General features: G+C 32.4%; 1 protein-coding gene across 4 annotated transcripts in view; it reads right to left on the bottom strand.

The window, feature by feature from the left end:
- The window catches only part of IBTK (inhibitor of Bruton tyrosine kinase), a 90793-nt gene that overhangs the window by 15078 nt on the left and 59606 nt on the right, over positions 1-16109 (bottom strand). For 2 of the 4 annotated variants that reach the window (XM_019442723.2, XM_019442724.2), the window contains exons 22-25: positions 13455-13603; positions 11943-12106; positions 10437-10529; positions 9769-9912 (exon numbers count right to left, since the gene is read on the bottom strand). In XM_019442723.2, coding sequence (XP_019298268.2) covers positions 9769-9912; positions 10437-10529; positions 11943-12106; positions 13455-13603 — 550 coding nt within the window. The remainder of the gene's footprint in view (positions 1-9768; positions 9913-10436; positions 10530-11942; positions 12107-13454; positions 13604-16109) is intronic. The other 2 variants (XM_019442725.2, XM_019442726.2) reach the window with 1 other exon arrangement.

The raw sequence follows: 16109 nt of genomic DNA, 5'->3' as shown, positions 1-16109 counted from the left end.
GTTCTCATATAAACTTCTAGAATGGGCAAAACTAATCTGTGGTCAAAAAAGAAAAATCACCACAGTGGTTGACATTGATATGGAGAAGGGACCAGGATGAAAAAGAACTTTTTGAAGAAAACTTTCAGCGATAATGGTAATGCCCAGCAATTTATTAAATAAAGATAATAAACAATGACCAAGTGAGGTTTTTTTCTCCTGGAATGCAAGGGTGATCTAACACTCACAGGATAAAAGAGAAAAATCCTATAGAAAAGTCCTACAATCTGAAATATGACATATATTTAGGGATAAAATTAACAAAACACAGATAGGCATGATCTATACACTGAAGACTATAAAATATTGCTAAGAGAAACTAAGGAAGATCTAAAAGATATTACATCGTTCATGATTGGGAGACTCAATATCGTAAATTGTCAATCCAATTCATCTACAAACCCAAAACAATACCTAAAAAATACTAGTAGGCATTTTTGATAAACTAATCTAAGATTTATACAAACATGGAAAAATTTAAATTACAAAAATAATTTTGTATAAAAAGAACAAAGCCAAATAAATTATACTATCTGATTTCAATATTTACAAAAGCTATCATTATCAAGTCAGTGTGATATGGGCATAAGGATATATACATGTAGATCAAATGGAACTCAATAGGAGTCCAGAATTAGACTGACACATATATGGGCAACTGATTTCCAGCAAAAGTGCCAAGTAATAAAATGAGGAGAGGACAATCTTTTCAATAAATTGTGCTGGAACAACTAGATACCTGGTGAGGAAAAAAAAGGGGGGGAGAACAAAAACCTTGGGCTCTATCTTACCCTATATATAAAAATAAATTTGAATCACAAACCCAATCATAAAAGCTAAACTTATAAAACATCTAGATCAAAACAAAAACAAAATTTTTGTAACCTTAGTCAAAGACACAAAAAGCCCTAACATCAAGTAACAACAAAAAACTGATGCAATGCATTTTATCAAAATGCAGAACTTCTGCTCCTCAAAAGATAATGTTAAGAAAATGAAAAGCTAAACTACAGAGTAGAAGAAAATATTCACAAAACATCTATATCTAACAAAGGTCTTACTTCCAGAATATAAAACTCTAACAGTACTATATTAAGAAAATAAATAGCCCAATTTATAAGGCAAAAATCTGAAAATGCATCCCAAAGATATGAAAATGGCCAATAAGCCCCTGAGAAATGTAAAATAAACCACACCTACCAGAATAGCCAGAATTAAAAAGATTAAGTGTACCAAGTGTTGGATAGGGTATGGACAACAGGAATTCTCACACACTACTGGCAGAAATGTAAAATATGACCATTCTGGAACACCTGGTGATTTTCTGATAAAGTCTAACATTCACTTAATATATGACCCAGCAATTTCAACCCTAAGTAAATAAAAATACAGGTCTATTAAGACTTGGATATAACTTTTTTTTCATCAAACAAACTGGAAACCCAGTATTTCTCAACAAGAAAGGAAGAAATTACAGATACATGCAACAACATGGATGAATCTCCAAAACTTTAAGTTGAATGAAGGAAACAGAATATACTGGACTTCTACCATTTATATAAAGTTTGAGAGCAGGCGAAAACTAAGTTATAGTTACAGAAATTTCATCAGTGGTGGCATGGGAGGAGGGTAGAGACTAAGAAAAGGTATTTGGATGATGGACATATTTTTAAAATTTTCATTGGGGTGGTGAATATGTAAATGTAAATACATTTGCCAAAACTTCTATATACAAAGTTAGTTCGTTTACTGTATTTAAATTATACCTTGATAACGTTATTAAAAAAAGAACAGAATAGAAAAGGAAATCTGCACTCCTTCCCAAAAGACTAAAATAAAGTTAAGACATTCCAAGTTTTGGTAAAGAGGTGGAAAAAGAACAACTCATAGACCACTGATGAGAATGTTTTGTGATATTCACTAAAAATGAATACATGCATATCCTATGACCCAGTTATTCCTAGTTATATACCCAATAGAAATGCAACTGCATGTATACCAAAGACATGAACTAGAATATCTATAGCAGAACCGATCCTAATAGTAAAAAAAGGAGGATACTCAAATGCTAACAAAAATTGAATGAATATTTACACAATGGATATTAGTACTCATCAAAATATGAATGAGTTTCATAAATATAACATTGAACAAAGGAACACAATTCTATTTATATATATTAAAAGAAAATCTATGGAAAGAAAAGTCAGAGGAGAGTGGATGATAAAAAAGATAGTGGGGTTGGTGGCTGGGGAGGGGGCATGGCAGGGTGGCAGGAGGGGACTAGATACTGGTAATGTTACTTCTTGATTTGAATTCTGAGTGCGCAAGATGTGTTCAGTTTGTGAAAATTCAACCTATACACTTGTGATAACTGCACTTTTAAGTGTATATAATGTTTTAATAAAAAGTTACTTAAAATGTAAACCTAATTTTACATGGATAAAATAGAAATAAAAATTAAGTTGACCCTAAATACACAAAATTAATCACACTCACTATGGGTATAATACTTTGATAATTAAAAGTAGAATGTATTTTAGAATAATATTCACCAAAAACAGGCAAAAATTTAATCATCTATACAGACGAACTGAGCTTTCAAAGATCTCATACTCAGATTTTTATGATATCAGAATCTCTTAATAATCAATGCTTTATTTTACTATCAGTACAAAAGCAATTTGCAGGATAACAGTCAGGATTAGGCACACAGGCTCTGTTGCTAGACTTCCTGGGTTCAAATTTTGGCTCTGACCTTCATAAGTGGAACTTTGTGCTTCAGTTTCCTCATCAATTATATGAGGATACAAATACCATCTCCATCATGATAATGTTTGAGAATCAAATGTTAATTTATGGAAAAATACTTAAAATAGTACCTGTTACAGAGAAATGCTATGTAAGTCTTACTATCCATAATTTTCATAGCATTTAACAAAACTGTGATTTAAGAGAAAAAGAAGACAATGAGAACAAAGAAGTTCTGACATGAAGAAATATAATCAGTTATAATAGGCATAGGCTTAGTATTTTTCTAAAGTCTGAGAAAAATTAAAAAGATAACCCTTACTTATTATTTTGCACACTAGATCTACACCATATTCTTGGCATCATTTTCAGAATCCTTAACATTAGATAGTCAAAATTCTCAGCAATAATAATGTAAACAATTTCTAGGCCTAAGTTATTTTTTTTTTCTATTTTCTTTACTCAGAAAACAAAGTGGCCATGTCAATAAGTGAATACAAATGCTAACTGGATAATTCTCCAAAAAGTTAAACTCATATTTGGAAGAAACCTTAAAATCCATACCTAGATTAAGTTCATAAACTATTTGAGGTAGTCCATAAAAAAGTGAGGACTTCTAAAATCCTGTATCTTGTCTGAATAACTCATTTGTACCTGAATCTGACCTAATTACCAAATTATATTTGTAAAACACTTTAACATGCATCCTGTCATTTAATTCTTACAATAACAATCCTGAAAGATAAGCATTTTTATCATCTCCTATGTTTAAAAGAAGAGTATAACCAAAGTGCAGGGATCACGAGAGATAAGGCAGAACCAGTTCTTAATGATGGAACCCATCCTTGCCATCTAGTCTACTGTTGCCTTCTGTAAGAAATCAAGACAATACTTCCTATAAAGTGCCAAAGATAACACAGATACTGATGATCCACACTTTGTTTTGCTATTGTATGAGATAAGCATCAATTCATAACAAAACTAAAAATTTTCACCAAATTTCTATTTGCTCAATAAAGATTAGATCAATACAAAATGTCTCACATAAGATTTTTCTAAGAAAAAAGTTCACCAAAATTTAATACATATTATAACCATATTACAAATTAAGTTATAATTTATTAAAATATTAATGGCTAAAATTTACATATTTGATTAGACATTGTTGAATATACTAAATGTTTCATGCTTTGACTCAGTTTCAGCTTCATAATACTCCTGTGAAATAGGTACTATTTTTAACTCTATAGACAAGGAAAGTAAGACCAAGAAAGATTAAAAAACTGATCTAAGTTTACATTATTCCCAAGTAGCAGATACATGATTTAAACTCAAGTAAGACTCACTCCAGAACCTAAGCTTAATCACTATACTGCTGTGCCATATTTAAAAGTTCTTTACTCTAAGTAAAACCTTAAATCACATCAGAGAAATTTTCCTTAGAGATTTGTACTAGAAACATGATCTACTAAGGTATTCATGCTAAAAATATTTCTTCAAAAGGAACTTACCTATAACTTGATGAAAAATTTTCCCAAAACATGTACATACACAAAACATAATAAAAAGTTAAACATATATACAAAAGAAATCACTCCCCATTTCTTTAACAACTCTTTCCTCCTCCCCAAAGCACACATACCTAACAGTTTCCATTGACAAGGTAACTATGGTGTAAAGTACAGTGTAACATTAGCAATTTGCGAACACTGCTGGCAAAAGTTCTTGCTGGAGAATCTACTGAATGTCCCCTGTAAGTAATTCATGTTTCTAAATACAGAAATTTCATAATGATCTGAAAAGCACAAGTTGTCAGATTTATCCTAGCAGTAATTTAGGGACTCCTAGATATAAATGATATATATACTTCTTAAAAACTCTGAATTTTTTTTTTTTTTAAAGCTACTGATAATATCTCCTTTGGAACAAATGTAAGTAACAGCGCTTCCAAAATATCTTAAACTCACATGTTCATTAATCATGCTTAGTGGTTACCTATAAAAATGACTTACCCAGATTTCTTTAAATGAGTTCTACTATTCTTTCCACTGATGATGCCATAATTTGGAACAGTGTCTGATTTCCCATGATTTTGCTTTCCTAACCCAGGCTCTGGCTACTTGCCATCTTAGCAGCCACAGTAACTTTATGAAGAAGCATTTGTAGACACTTACAGCCACACTAAAACTTAATCAAGATTTTGTTTCTCAGCTACAGCAGCGCTGAAATTTTTGCCTTAATAAATAAAATTTTCAGCTCTAAAGAGTTAAACATTGAAATTAGTTTATAATTTGTGGGTTACCTGCATATGGAATTTGGAAGAATTTATATTTATACATCAAGCCAGGCCACAAAGCTTGCGCATTCTTCCACTCAAGATGGTGAGAAATGTATTATTTCTCCAAGTAAAACAGTTGATAATGAAAACTGGCCAACTCTCATATACACTTGGTGTTTGCACACTAGATTTAAATTCAGCCAATCAGAACTTATTCTAATGCAAGAAAACAGTTGTCTTTAATACATAATATTGCCACACCTAACTGTAGACAGCAGGAGCACAACTATGTACTATGAGTTATATAAACTAGGTGAACGAATCTGCCAACAAACTAGTGAAAATCCTTCCCATAATCAGAAGCAGACTCACAGGGCTAATTTGGGATGTGCTAAGAAGTTGCACCTTAACCTCAAGATAAAAACATAGCATAAAAAATCTTGTAAGGAAAAAAAAATCTCGTTAGAGGATTCTTCAGGATGAGGAAGATACACTTTTAAGAAATATCTTTAAAAACTTAAATCACTACAATACTGAATATACGTTATAAATACAATCTGTAAATCAGATTAAAATGCTAATTTAAGCTTTTATTTTATTTTATTTTATTTTTTTTAATTTTTTTCAACGTTTTTTATTTATTTTTGGGACAGAGAGAGACAGAGCATGAACGAGCATGAACGGGGGAGGGGCAGAGAGAGGGAGACACAGAATCGGAAACAGGCTCCAGGCTCCGAGCCATCAGCCCAGAGCCTGATGCGGGGCTCGAACTCACAGACCGCGAGATCGTGACCTGGCTGAAGTCGGACGCTTAACCGACTGCGCCACCCAGGCGCCCCTAATTTAAGCTTTTCTAATTTATTCATAGCACAGTAAAATTTAAATCTGACCAAGTTTCATTAGATGAACACTTACATGGGATACTCTCAGGAAAACAAATCTATTTCATTTTTAGTTTCTTCAAACATATACTACATATATTTGCACCCTATGTGTAAAAAGTATTCAACGATCAAACAATGATTATTTCCATTTATACTAAATATGGATCAAAATCCATGAATATCAAACAACCATTTTATAAATAGGTTCTTAAAATCTCTAACAAATATTTTATTAGTTCCATTAACTTATAAAATTTCCATAACAAAGCATATGTATACATTTTATATGCTTATTTGATTTTTAGATACATATTGACAAATTAATACCTATATTTTACTAAGTTCCATCAGCTCACTGTACAATGAGTACAAATAAAAGTACATATATTCAGAAGAATTTAGCAGAAAGAAACTTTAAAAGATCCTTCAGATACCAAAAATATAGTCTCAAGAAGCCAAAAATGCACAAAAAGTGCATAAATAATTTTATAATTCACTTTGATAATAATTCAGAATAAAATTATAATTAAACTTACTTGGTATCCTAAGATACATAAAATGATTAGTTTGTACTTTTTAATTTTATTAAAGTATGGTTGACATACATTATATTAGTTTCAGGTGATTCAACATTTATATACACTGAAATGATCACCCACCATAATCTAGCTACCATCTGGCAGGAACATTGTTACACATTATTAACTATATTTCCTATTCTGCATTGTATCTATGTGTCTTATTTATTTTATGACTGGAAGTGTGTTCCTTTGACTTTTTAATCCCCTTCCCCTTCTCCCATCTGGCAACCACCAGATTGTTCTTTGTATGAATGAGTCTGTTTCTGTTTTGTTCATTTGTTTTTTAGATTTTATATATAAGGAAAATCATAGAGTATTTGTCTTTCTCCTCCTTATCTCACCTAGCATAATATCTTCTAGGTCCATCCATTTTGTTGCAAATGCCAAGATTTCATTGTTTTTTATGGCTCATATACCACTGTGTGTGTATACACACACACACATACATAACACATCTTTATCCATTTATCCATCAATGGTACTTACTTGTATCATATCATGGTTATTATAAATATTGCTGCAAAGAACACAGGATTCTATATTTATCTTTTCCAATGAGTGTTTTCATCTTCTTCAGATAAGTACCCAGAAGGAGAACTGCAGGATCATACGGAAGCTCTATTTCTAATTTTGTGGGAAACCTTCATGCGGTTTTCCATAGTTGCTGTACCATTTTGCATTCCACCAATAGTGCATGAGAGTTCCATTTTCAACACATCCTCACCAACACTTACTATTGTCTTTTTGACAATTATCATTCTGACAGAAGTGTGGTATCTCATTGTGGTTTTGATTTGCATTTTTCAGATGATTAGTGATGTTGAACATCTTTTCACATGTCTATTAGTTACCTCTTTGTATGTCTTCTTTGGAAAAATGCCTATTCAGGTCCTCAGCCCATTTTTTACTTGAGTTGTTTTTGTTTTTTTTTTTTTGGATATTGAGTTGTAGGAATTCTTTATGTATTTTTGATATTAATCCCTGATCAGTCATATCATTTGTAATTATCTTCTCCAAATTAGTAGGCTGCCTTTTCATTTTGTTGTTCACACTGATGTCTAAGAGCTTACCACCTCCATTTCCTTCTAGTAGTTTTATGGTTTCTGTCCTTAAGTCTTTAATGCATTCTGAGTTTATTTTTGGATATGGTATAAGGAAATGGCCCAGTTTTCCCAACACCATTTGTTGAAGAGATGTGTTCTTTTCCCATTATATGTTCTTGCTTCCTTTGTCAAAGATTAATTGACCATATAAGCATGAGTTTATTTATAGACTCTGTATTCCGCACCATTGATCTATGTGTCTGTTTTTGTGCCAGTACCATACCTGTTTTGATTATTACAGCTTTGTTCTTTCTCAAGATTACTTGGGCTCTTCAGGTTATTTTGTGATTTCATACAAATTTTAGGATTATTTCTTCTAGTCCATGAAAAATGCCCTTGTTATTTTGATAGGGACAGCACTGAATCTATAGATTGCTCTTGGTAGTATGGATCATTTTCTGGGTTATTTAAAATGATGTGTGTGTTATCTGTTGTATTATGGGACAAAGTGAGCTTACGGTCCTCCTAATCTGCCATCTTCCCTGGGATCCTCCCCTACTTTTTGTTTTTAAATAATAAAAGTGAATAATGGCATAGCTAAAACTATATTACTAAGCCCAAAGCTTCCTCATGTGCTTAGTTAATTCTCTCAAGTTATAGCATATTTAGTATCTTGAGAGCTGATCCAAGAACTTTTTTTTTATCTTTTCTATACTTTTCTTAATATTTATTTTTTGAGAGAGAAAGAGAGAGAACAAGTTGGGTAGGGACAGAGAGAGGGAGACACAGAATCCAAAGCAGTCTCCACGATCTGAGCTGTCAGCAAAGGCCTGACACGGGGCTCCAACTGACAAGCCATGAGATCATGACCTGAGCTGAAGTTGGACGCTTAAGTGAATGAGCCACCCAGCTGCCCCTCCATACTTTTCTTTAGGGAAAACACAACTCAATGTTCTAACAGCTATCCCACAAACCCTACAGAGGGTGACCAAATCAGTCTACCATAGTCTCATATATAGAAGGTGTGCACAAATACTGATGAATTTAAACATTCTACTAAACCCGTTCTCTCAAGTTTTACTCTCTTTTATTCTTTACCTGGGTTTTCCCACATCTTCCTTTACTTTCTTTTCTGTGATCATGCTTTAGATCTGTAGTAAGTGGTTCTGACAGGCTACAAAGAAAAGGGAGGATGGAAGGGGTGCAGGAAGTACAATACCCTATTTTATACACCTCAAAACTGCTATCTGACCTCTTTGGAGATTATTCCTATTAATCTCCAAATTACAGGTAAACTGTAATGGAGAAAATCTCTATAATAGCAAGTAAATACTCCTGCTTACAGAAGTGACAGTGAGGGGTGCCTGGGTGGCTCAGTTGGTTAAGCGTCTCACTCTTTTTTTTTTTTAACGTTTATTTATTTTTGAGACAGAGAGAGGCAGAGCATGAACGGGGGAGGGTCAGAGAGAGAGAGAGGGAGACACAGAATCTGAAACAGGCTCCAGGCTCTGAGCTGTCAGCACAGAGCCTGACGCGGGGCTTGAACTCACGAACCGCGAGATCGAGATCATGACCTGAGCCGAAGTCGGACGCTTAACCGACTGAGCCACCCAGGCGCCCCAAGCATCTGACTCTTGATTTCGGCTCAGGTCGCAATCTCTGTGAGATCGAGCCCCACATCAGGCTCTGCACTGACAGCGTGGAGCCTCCTCAGGATTCTTTCTCTCTTCTCTCTCAAAATAAATAAACACTTAAAAATAAACAAGTGATAACGAAAACCAAGATTATTAACACTGCAAAGATATTCATGATGTATACAGAAGGACAAAGAAATTAAGGTGGTAAAAATTGTTTATCCAATTTTTCTATGCTATATATTGTTTCTTACAACAAATGAAAAAAATGTAAGGCTCCTTCCTTAAATTACTTTAGTAATACATGCTAATTAGAATACAAAGAAGAAACTGTATCTATACAAAACATTTTGAAATCTATAATAGAAAGAATGACGAACAAATGAACACACCATGGTGCATATGTCAAAACAAAAAAATTATTTCCCAAGGTCTAATTTTTAACTTAAAGAGAGGAGTGAAATACTTGAAAAGTTAGGAGGGAAACCCAGAAGCCAAGAACTACCTTAAAAGGTAACACACAGATCTCTGCCTATTTTAATAAAACTTAAAGCATACCATGCATTCACTGGTTTCGGAGTTTTTGAAGGAGCAGTTAAAGCTGTTTCCATGCTACTTGTTCCTGAATTATTTTCTTTGGTAGTCATTGCAATCATTTTTCGTTGCTTCTGAGAAAGTTTAACTCCATGAGAAATTATTTTGCTAGAAATTAAATGAATTAGCATTAATTTCTGCTTAATGAAGGTTACAGGTAATTACACTGCTTTCTGTTTATTTGATGTGATTTTACTATTACTGGATCAAAATGGCCATAAGATTCAAGAGTGACAATATCAGTTTATACTATCGACGATCAAATAACAGTTACTAAATGAGCCTTCCTACTAATACATTTACATCACACTTGCACCAGAAATAGTCCACAATGATACTTTAGAGGCAAATTTCTGACAACACCATATTCTACATGAGTTGGACTACCAACCAACTCAATCTTTGGCATGTATTTAAGAAATGTTATGAAGGCTATAACCGTAAATAAAAAAGAGTTTATAACTTAGTTTGACATCAAAAGCAGAAAAACAAAAACAAAAAAAAGTCCAGTATGTCTTTCTAATTGAGTTTAACATCAAATGCAGAAAAAGAGTATAGTAGGTCTTTCTAATTCTTTAGGACGGAACTATAAAACAACATGGTCTTTCCTTTTTTATGAGTTTTTAACCAACCCCAAATTTGTCTTTGGTGTAGCTCCACATTTTTGTCTATTTTCTTCAATTTGCATGATGGTTCGGAGATCCATGACAGGAGGGCTGACAGGACTAAAATACATATAAAATTTACTTTACAATACAGTTATTTATCCATAAAGTCCAATACCCAAACTTCACTGAAACTATAAATTATATGTAAGATTGATAATGAAAGGATAATTTAGGTTTATTTTGTCAGCTGTGGCCAACTTCAAAAAGGATACTTTGAATGAAAGCTACTTTTATATATATAATATATATATATATATATATATATATATATAACTAAAATGCATCCAAAGCCATAACATAAAACTAAAACTCTTAAAAAAACAAAACCCAAAAAAAAAAAAAAGCCAAGCAATAGAATAATTCTTATCTAACTTAGGCATAAGAAACTGAAGTTATGTTTAAATTCTTAACCTTTAAGATGAACAGAACTTGAAAATTATATTCTGTTTTTAACAAAATTCTTCCTACTGTCTACTGATACCAACCACAAAAATTTTAAAGTAAAATTTGGGGATGCTCAATAATATTAGAAACCCACCAGAGGAAGTTGTACTATAATGAGAAAAAACAAATTCTACCATCCTTAGAAACAGCCGATCTATTTTGCTGACTTTACATCAAGCCAGTTATCTTAAAACACATTCAATAAAATAGTCTAGTGATTAGAAGATGCTTCTTGGGGTTCCCACAAATATGTTTACTTAAAAGGCAAAAAAAATTGAGACTGATTTCTAAACTACTTTTAGACTATGAAACAACATAAACTGGCACATAATCTGGTCTTCCAACTTTGCAAAATACAGCATATTTCAAAATAATTATGTAAATATAATTGGTAAGTCAATTAACAGTTTTAGCCTATTATAAACCATAGCAGGTGTATAAATATGAAGCGCAAGCTCAATAATTACTCTGAAAGAGTGCATTCTAATTATATCGACTCCTTCAATTAAAAAAATTGACTTTTCTAAATAAAAGAAAACTATGGATGCAATACAGGCAAGTTAAAAGCAGTGTAACATTGTTCTGAAAATTAACTGTGAATAACAATGTATTTTGTGAGATCTTAAATACCCCTTAACTTGCTAAAAAGAAAAAAGAAAAAAAAAGAAAAAAAAAGATACAATAAACCTACAAATGACAAAATGGTCTTCCTGAATGGGAGTCTTAATATACACTATCAAAAAAATAGCTTATTATTAAGTCACTATATATCTAGATATAGATATCTGTGGGTTATATAGTATTTACTGGCATTCACAAATGACAGTACAAAGGGAACTAAATTCTGTCTGGGAAAAAAAGTGCCTATTTTAGCTAGCTAGTAATCTGTATGCATCTAGGTAATTTTCTGTGTATTAGAAATTTACATTAATACTTTTTAAATGTGCTTCATTAAAAATTTCAATTTGACTAAAAATAAATAGTATTTCTCCAACTAACAGGTACAGAACAAAATGAAAATCCTACCTGAAAGAGCCAGCAACCCAACTGGAAGAGCTTGTAGTATCAATTTTGTTACTGGGAATGGTCTGTGGAGCAGATATGTTAAGTATTGGTGATTTTTCCCATGGTTTTAAATCTTCCCTAGAATATGCAGGAGGTGTACCATTAAGATATGGTTTAATTTTCCCCTGGAGGTTAAAAACAAAACAAAACAAAAAAAAAAAACATTAAAAAATAAATAATAGTAGACACCTATTGGTACTTAATAAATATTGGTTAAATTATATTAAAGCATAAAATCTTATAACAATAATCATCTAGCATTCTTCTACTTTAGCATCTTAACCAATTCTCAAAACTTCTAAGTCACTATAACCCAGTTACCATGAGCTTTGAGAATAATTTTTAGGAAAATAAGTTTGCACATTAAATTCCCATTAATATGAGCATTAAATAAAAATGTTAATAAAAGTTGCTGAAATAAGATATGAAGCAGTAACTTTAAAATTAATGTCCATGACTTTATACCAAACTTTCATTTTGTTTCATATTAATGTCATATAATTCATTCTGAATAAAATTAAAGGTAAATAATACTGACAGCTGAAAAGGAACCTTAAAACAATTGCCATTATAATAGGTCAAGGAAGTTATTAAAATGGTTATTTCCATTGCTGGGACAGATTCTTATTGCCAAACATTCACAGCATGCCTTTAATTTTCCTTTTAAACCCCAACTGTCCTCTACACCAACCTTGGTGTTAATACGAATTGCCCCGAAACCTCTATCTAGCTACATTAAAAAAAAAAAAAAAAAATCAATTCTTGAGGCCTAGAAGACTAAGAAGAACAGATAAATTTTCCACTGTCTCATGAATTTCTCGAAGTTCTAATAGTTTTGTGGAGGACTAGGGATTAGAGAAAAATGACCTATATCTAATAAGTTATTTTCCTTTCCTGTACATTAACAATTATGGAATAAAATGTTAAGAGAGGTCTAAAAAATGGACTCTCCGGCGTGCAAATGGACTAGAAATTCTGCATTTTATGTCAATTGTGCTGGACCAGGAGAACTCCATTCCAGACTGTATTGCTCCCATTAACATGATAGAGGGAAGAGACTATGCAGAATTTGAAGTTAGGCTTCCTTTCAAAATCATTTTCCTCTGACAGTTCTTTGGTGTTAACTGACATTTCACAAAGTAAATTTCAAGTAATTTAGCTATATTTTTCCAGATGTCTATACAGTGTTGCTATCTTTTGCATCAACATTATATTTTAATTTACAGAAAGAGGATTAGAAATGTAATGTCGTAGAGGGCTGAAACTGCCATTAAAATCTTTAAAACTAGAAACATAATGCAAATTTGAGAAAACTAATACTACATATATTACTAATCATATGTATTTTTTTATAAACCAGCCAGGAGAGTATTTTAAAGTTAGAGCAAAAAAATAATAAAAACTAAAAATAAATTATATAAAGATCTAAAATCTGAAGTTAAGAAAACAGTGCATTAATAAATAAAAACAAACCTCAATTTTATCTGACTGAAATCCTGCTGTGAAATCTGGGGAATGTAAATCTCTAGGACTACCCACTCCTGCATAGCTTCCTTCAGAATCTGATGTCAGCAGTTCTGGAAGAGATTCCACAGAATTGGTCTTACCAGATTTTAATAATCCTAAAAGGTAAAAATTTTAAAACATTTAAAATACAGTAAACATGTGTATATTACATTCAGTGAATTAAATAGAGCTAAAAGCTTCCATTTATCCAGATTTAATAACATTTAAATTATATTCACTGTATCAAATCTTGACAATTCAAGCTAACTGAAGAAAAAAGTTAAAGTAAAAAACTAAAACAGGGGACTTTAATAAAACAGCAGTTTTATCCATTTCAATTATACAGCAATTATGCAATAAACATTAAGGAAGACACTTCTTTGGGATGTGCTTTGAGAAGTGATTCAGAACTTCTTTCTCCCCATTAAAAAAAAAAAAAAAAGACAAAATTAATAAGCTTCAGACCGTCCCCTTTCTCATCTGTCTCTCTGTACCAAGTTCTCTGCATGCATGCAGACGGGGATTGGCCTCATTCTGTGTGGGAGGAACACTGTAGCCTTTCTACCTCTCATCTAGTCAAAGACTGGATGACTTTGGCCCCGTAGCAGAGGTTATGCTGAAGCCAACCGTGGCCTGATTGACGGTTTTTACTTCTGGAGAGGGGGGTGGAATCTGTGGATTGACAGCTACTTTAATTAGCCTATTGCCTAAAGCAAAGGGCTGTTATGAAATGTACATACCATTTCTTCTCCCAGGCAAGCTAAACACCTGTTTCCCTGCCATATTTGGTATCCAGATTCATTAGTAGATCAAAGTCATTTCAAATATAAACAGAGAAAACAAACTTTTGCTTAAGTTCATGTGTTTACTTTCACATATTTCAAATTTAGTAGAATCTAAATGAGGTAGCAAAAAAACACATGACATGAGGTATAACTAAAAATTTGACTTAAAAATAAATAAAACACATTTTGCAACAATGTGGATGAACCAGAGTGTATTATGCTAAGTGAAATAAGTCAGAGAAAGACAAATATATGACTGCACTCATTTGTAGAATTTAAGAAATAAAACAGATGAATACAGGGGAAGGAAAGCAAAAAAGATAAAAAACAGAGAGGTAGACAAACCGTAAGAGTCTCTTAAATACAGAGTACAAATGGAGGGTTGCTGGTGGGGTGCTGGGTGGGGGGATGGGCTAAATGGTAGGCATTAAGGAGAACACTTGTTGGGATGAGCATTGGGTGTTATATGTAAGTGATGAATCACCAAATTCTATTCCTGAAATCATTATTACACTGTATGTTAACTTGGACTTAAATTTTTAAAAAGGAAAATAAATAAAACATACTATCTCTTATATATTTAAATAAGTGGGTTTTCCTTAAAGTAAATCACTCTGACAAGATATATGCCTCTTTTGTTCCTGTCACTGCTCAAATAGTTTGGAAATAACATTCAGCACTCCCCCCATCTTTTAAATATTTTTAAGAGCAGCAAATTTTTAAGAGAGTATATTTAATGCCAGAATGCTACCAAAAGTCAATTAGAAATAAATCTAATGAATAAAAGGATGTTTAAACTGGCCAACAATTATTTTTAGTATAAACATTTTCACAGATGGTCTTCTAACATAAAGGATCACACAACGAAGTTTACTTCCAGAACAGGCTTTTTGGCCCCAATTAAATTTGACCTTTCAATCATTATCTGCTTTGGCCACAGAAAGAGTAGTAAAGCAGGAAGAATAAGAACTGGAATCAAAAAAAATAAATTCTATTTCTGTCACTACCTCAAATCACTGAAGTTTTCTGCACTTTTGTTTCCTCAGGTTTAAAGGAAGGGACAAAAATTTAGTTCATTACTAATGTCTCTTCCATCTCTGAAATATAAAGATTCTAACAAGTGTGCTAATAATACCATTATTTAAAACAAACCAAGTATCTGCTTTTTCCCTAAGTCTTTTAGGCAACTGAAAAATAACTAGTTTCATAACTTCCTGTCCGTCCATTTATTCATCTTTCCATCAATCCACCTACACGTCCTTCTACGCACTAGAGGTAATTCGTGTAACAGAGAGAACACAAAATCACAGAATTTTACATATTAAAAGGTCCTAAGTAGGAATCAGGAGATGTAGTAAACGTGAAAGACCGAGCTTCAGTGCTTCATCAATCAATCCAGGTATATTGTCTTTTTTATATCTTTCTGTGTTATCTAAAACAACTATTCTTGACATTGTTTATTCCTTTGAACATTATCAAACACATCAAGTACCTCATTTATAGATCATGTTAAATATAAAGACATTCTTTCTTTACCCTGAATGACAGCTTTTCTTTTTTTTTCCACAGGGACAAAATGTGTACTTGTATTTTTCAAAGTTACCTCATCAGGCTGACTAAGAAAATACTGCTGACAGAAGTTATACCTGTTTATGTCTTCCTACAGACACACATACTATTTCTTAGAGCCATACTGTAGTCTCATTGTGGTCACACTTCTGTATTTTCATCTAAAGCAAGTATTACAATTTCGATAGTTTAGATCTAGATCTAATCAGAGGAATCTAGAATGTGAGATAGTCTATACCACTGGCCTGAACTTTTGAAAACAAAACAA

Source organism: Panthera pardus, unplaced genomic scaffold (assembly GCF_024362965.1).
Source record: "Panthera pardus isolate Hobbes unplaced genomic scaffold, ASM2436296v1 HiC_scaffold_17, whole genome shotgun sequence".
Classification (NCBI taxonomy): domain Eukaryota; kingdom Metazoa; phylum Chordata; class Mammalia; order Carnivora; family Felidae; genus Panthera; species Panthera pardus.
Note: the sequence above shows the minus strand (reverse complement) of the source record. Positions and strands in the feature narration are given on the sequence as shown.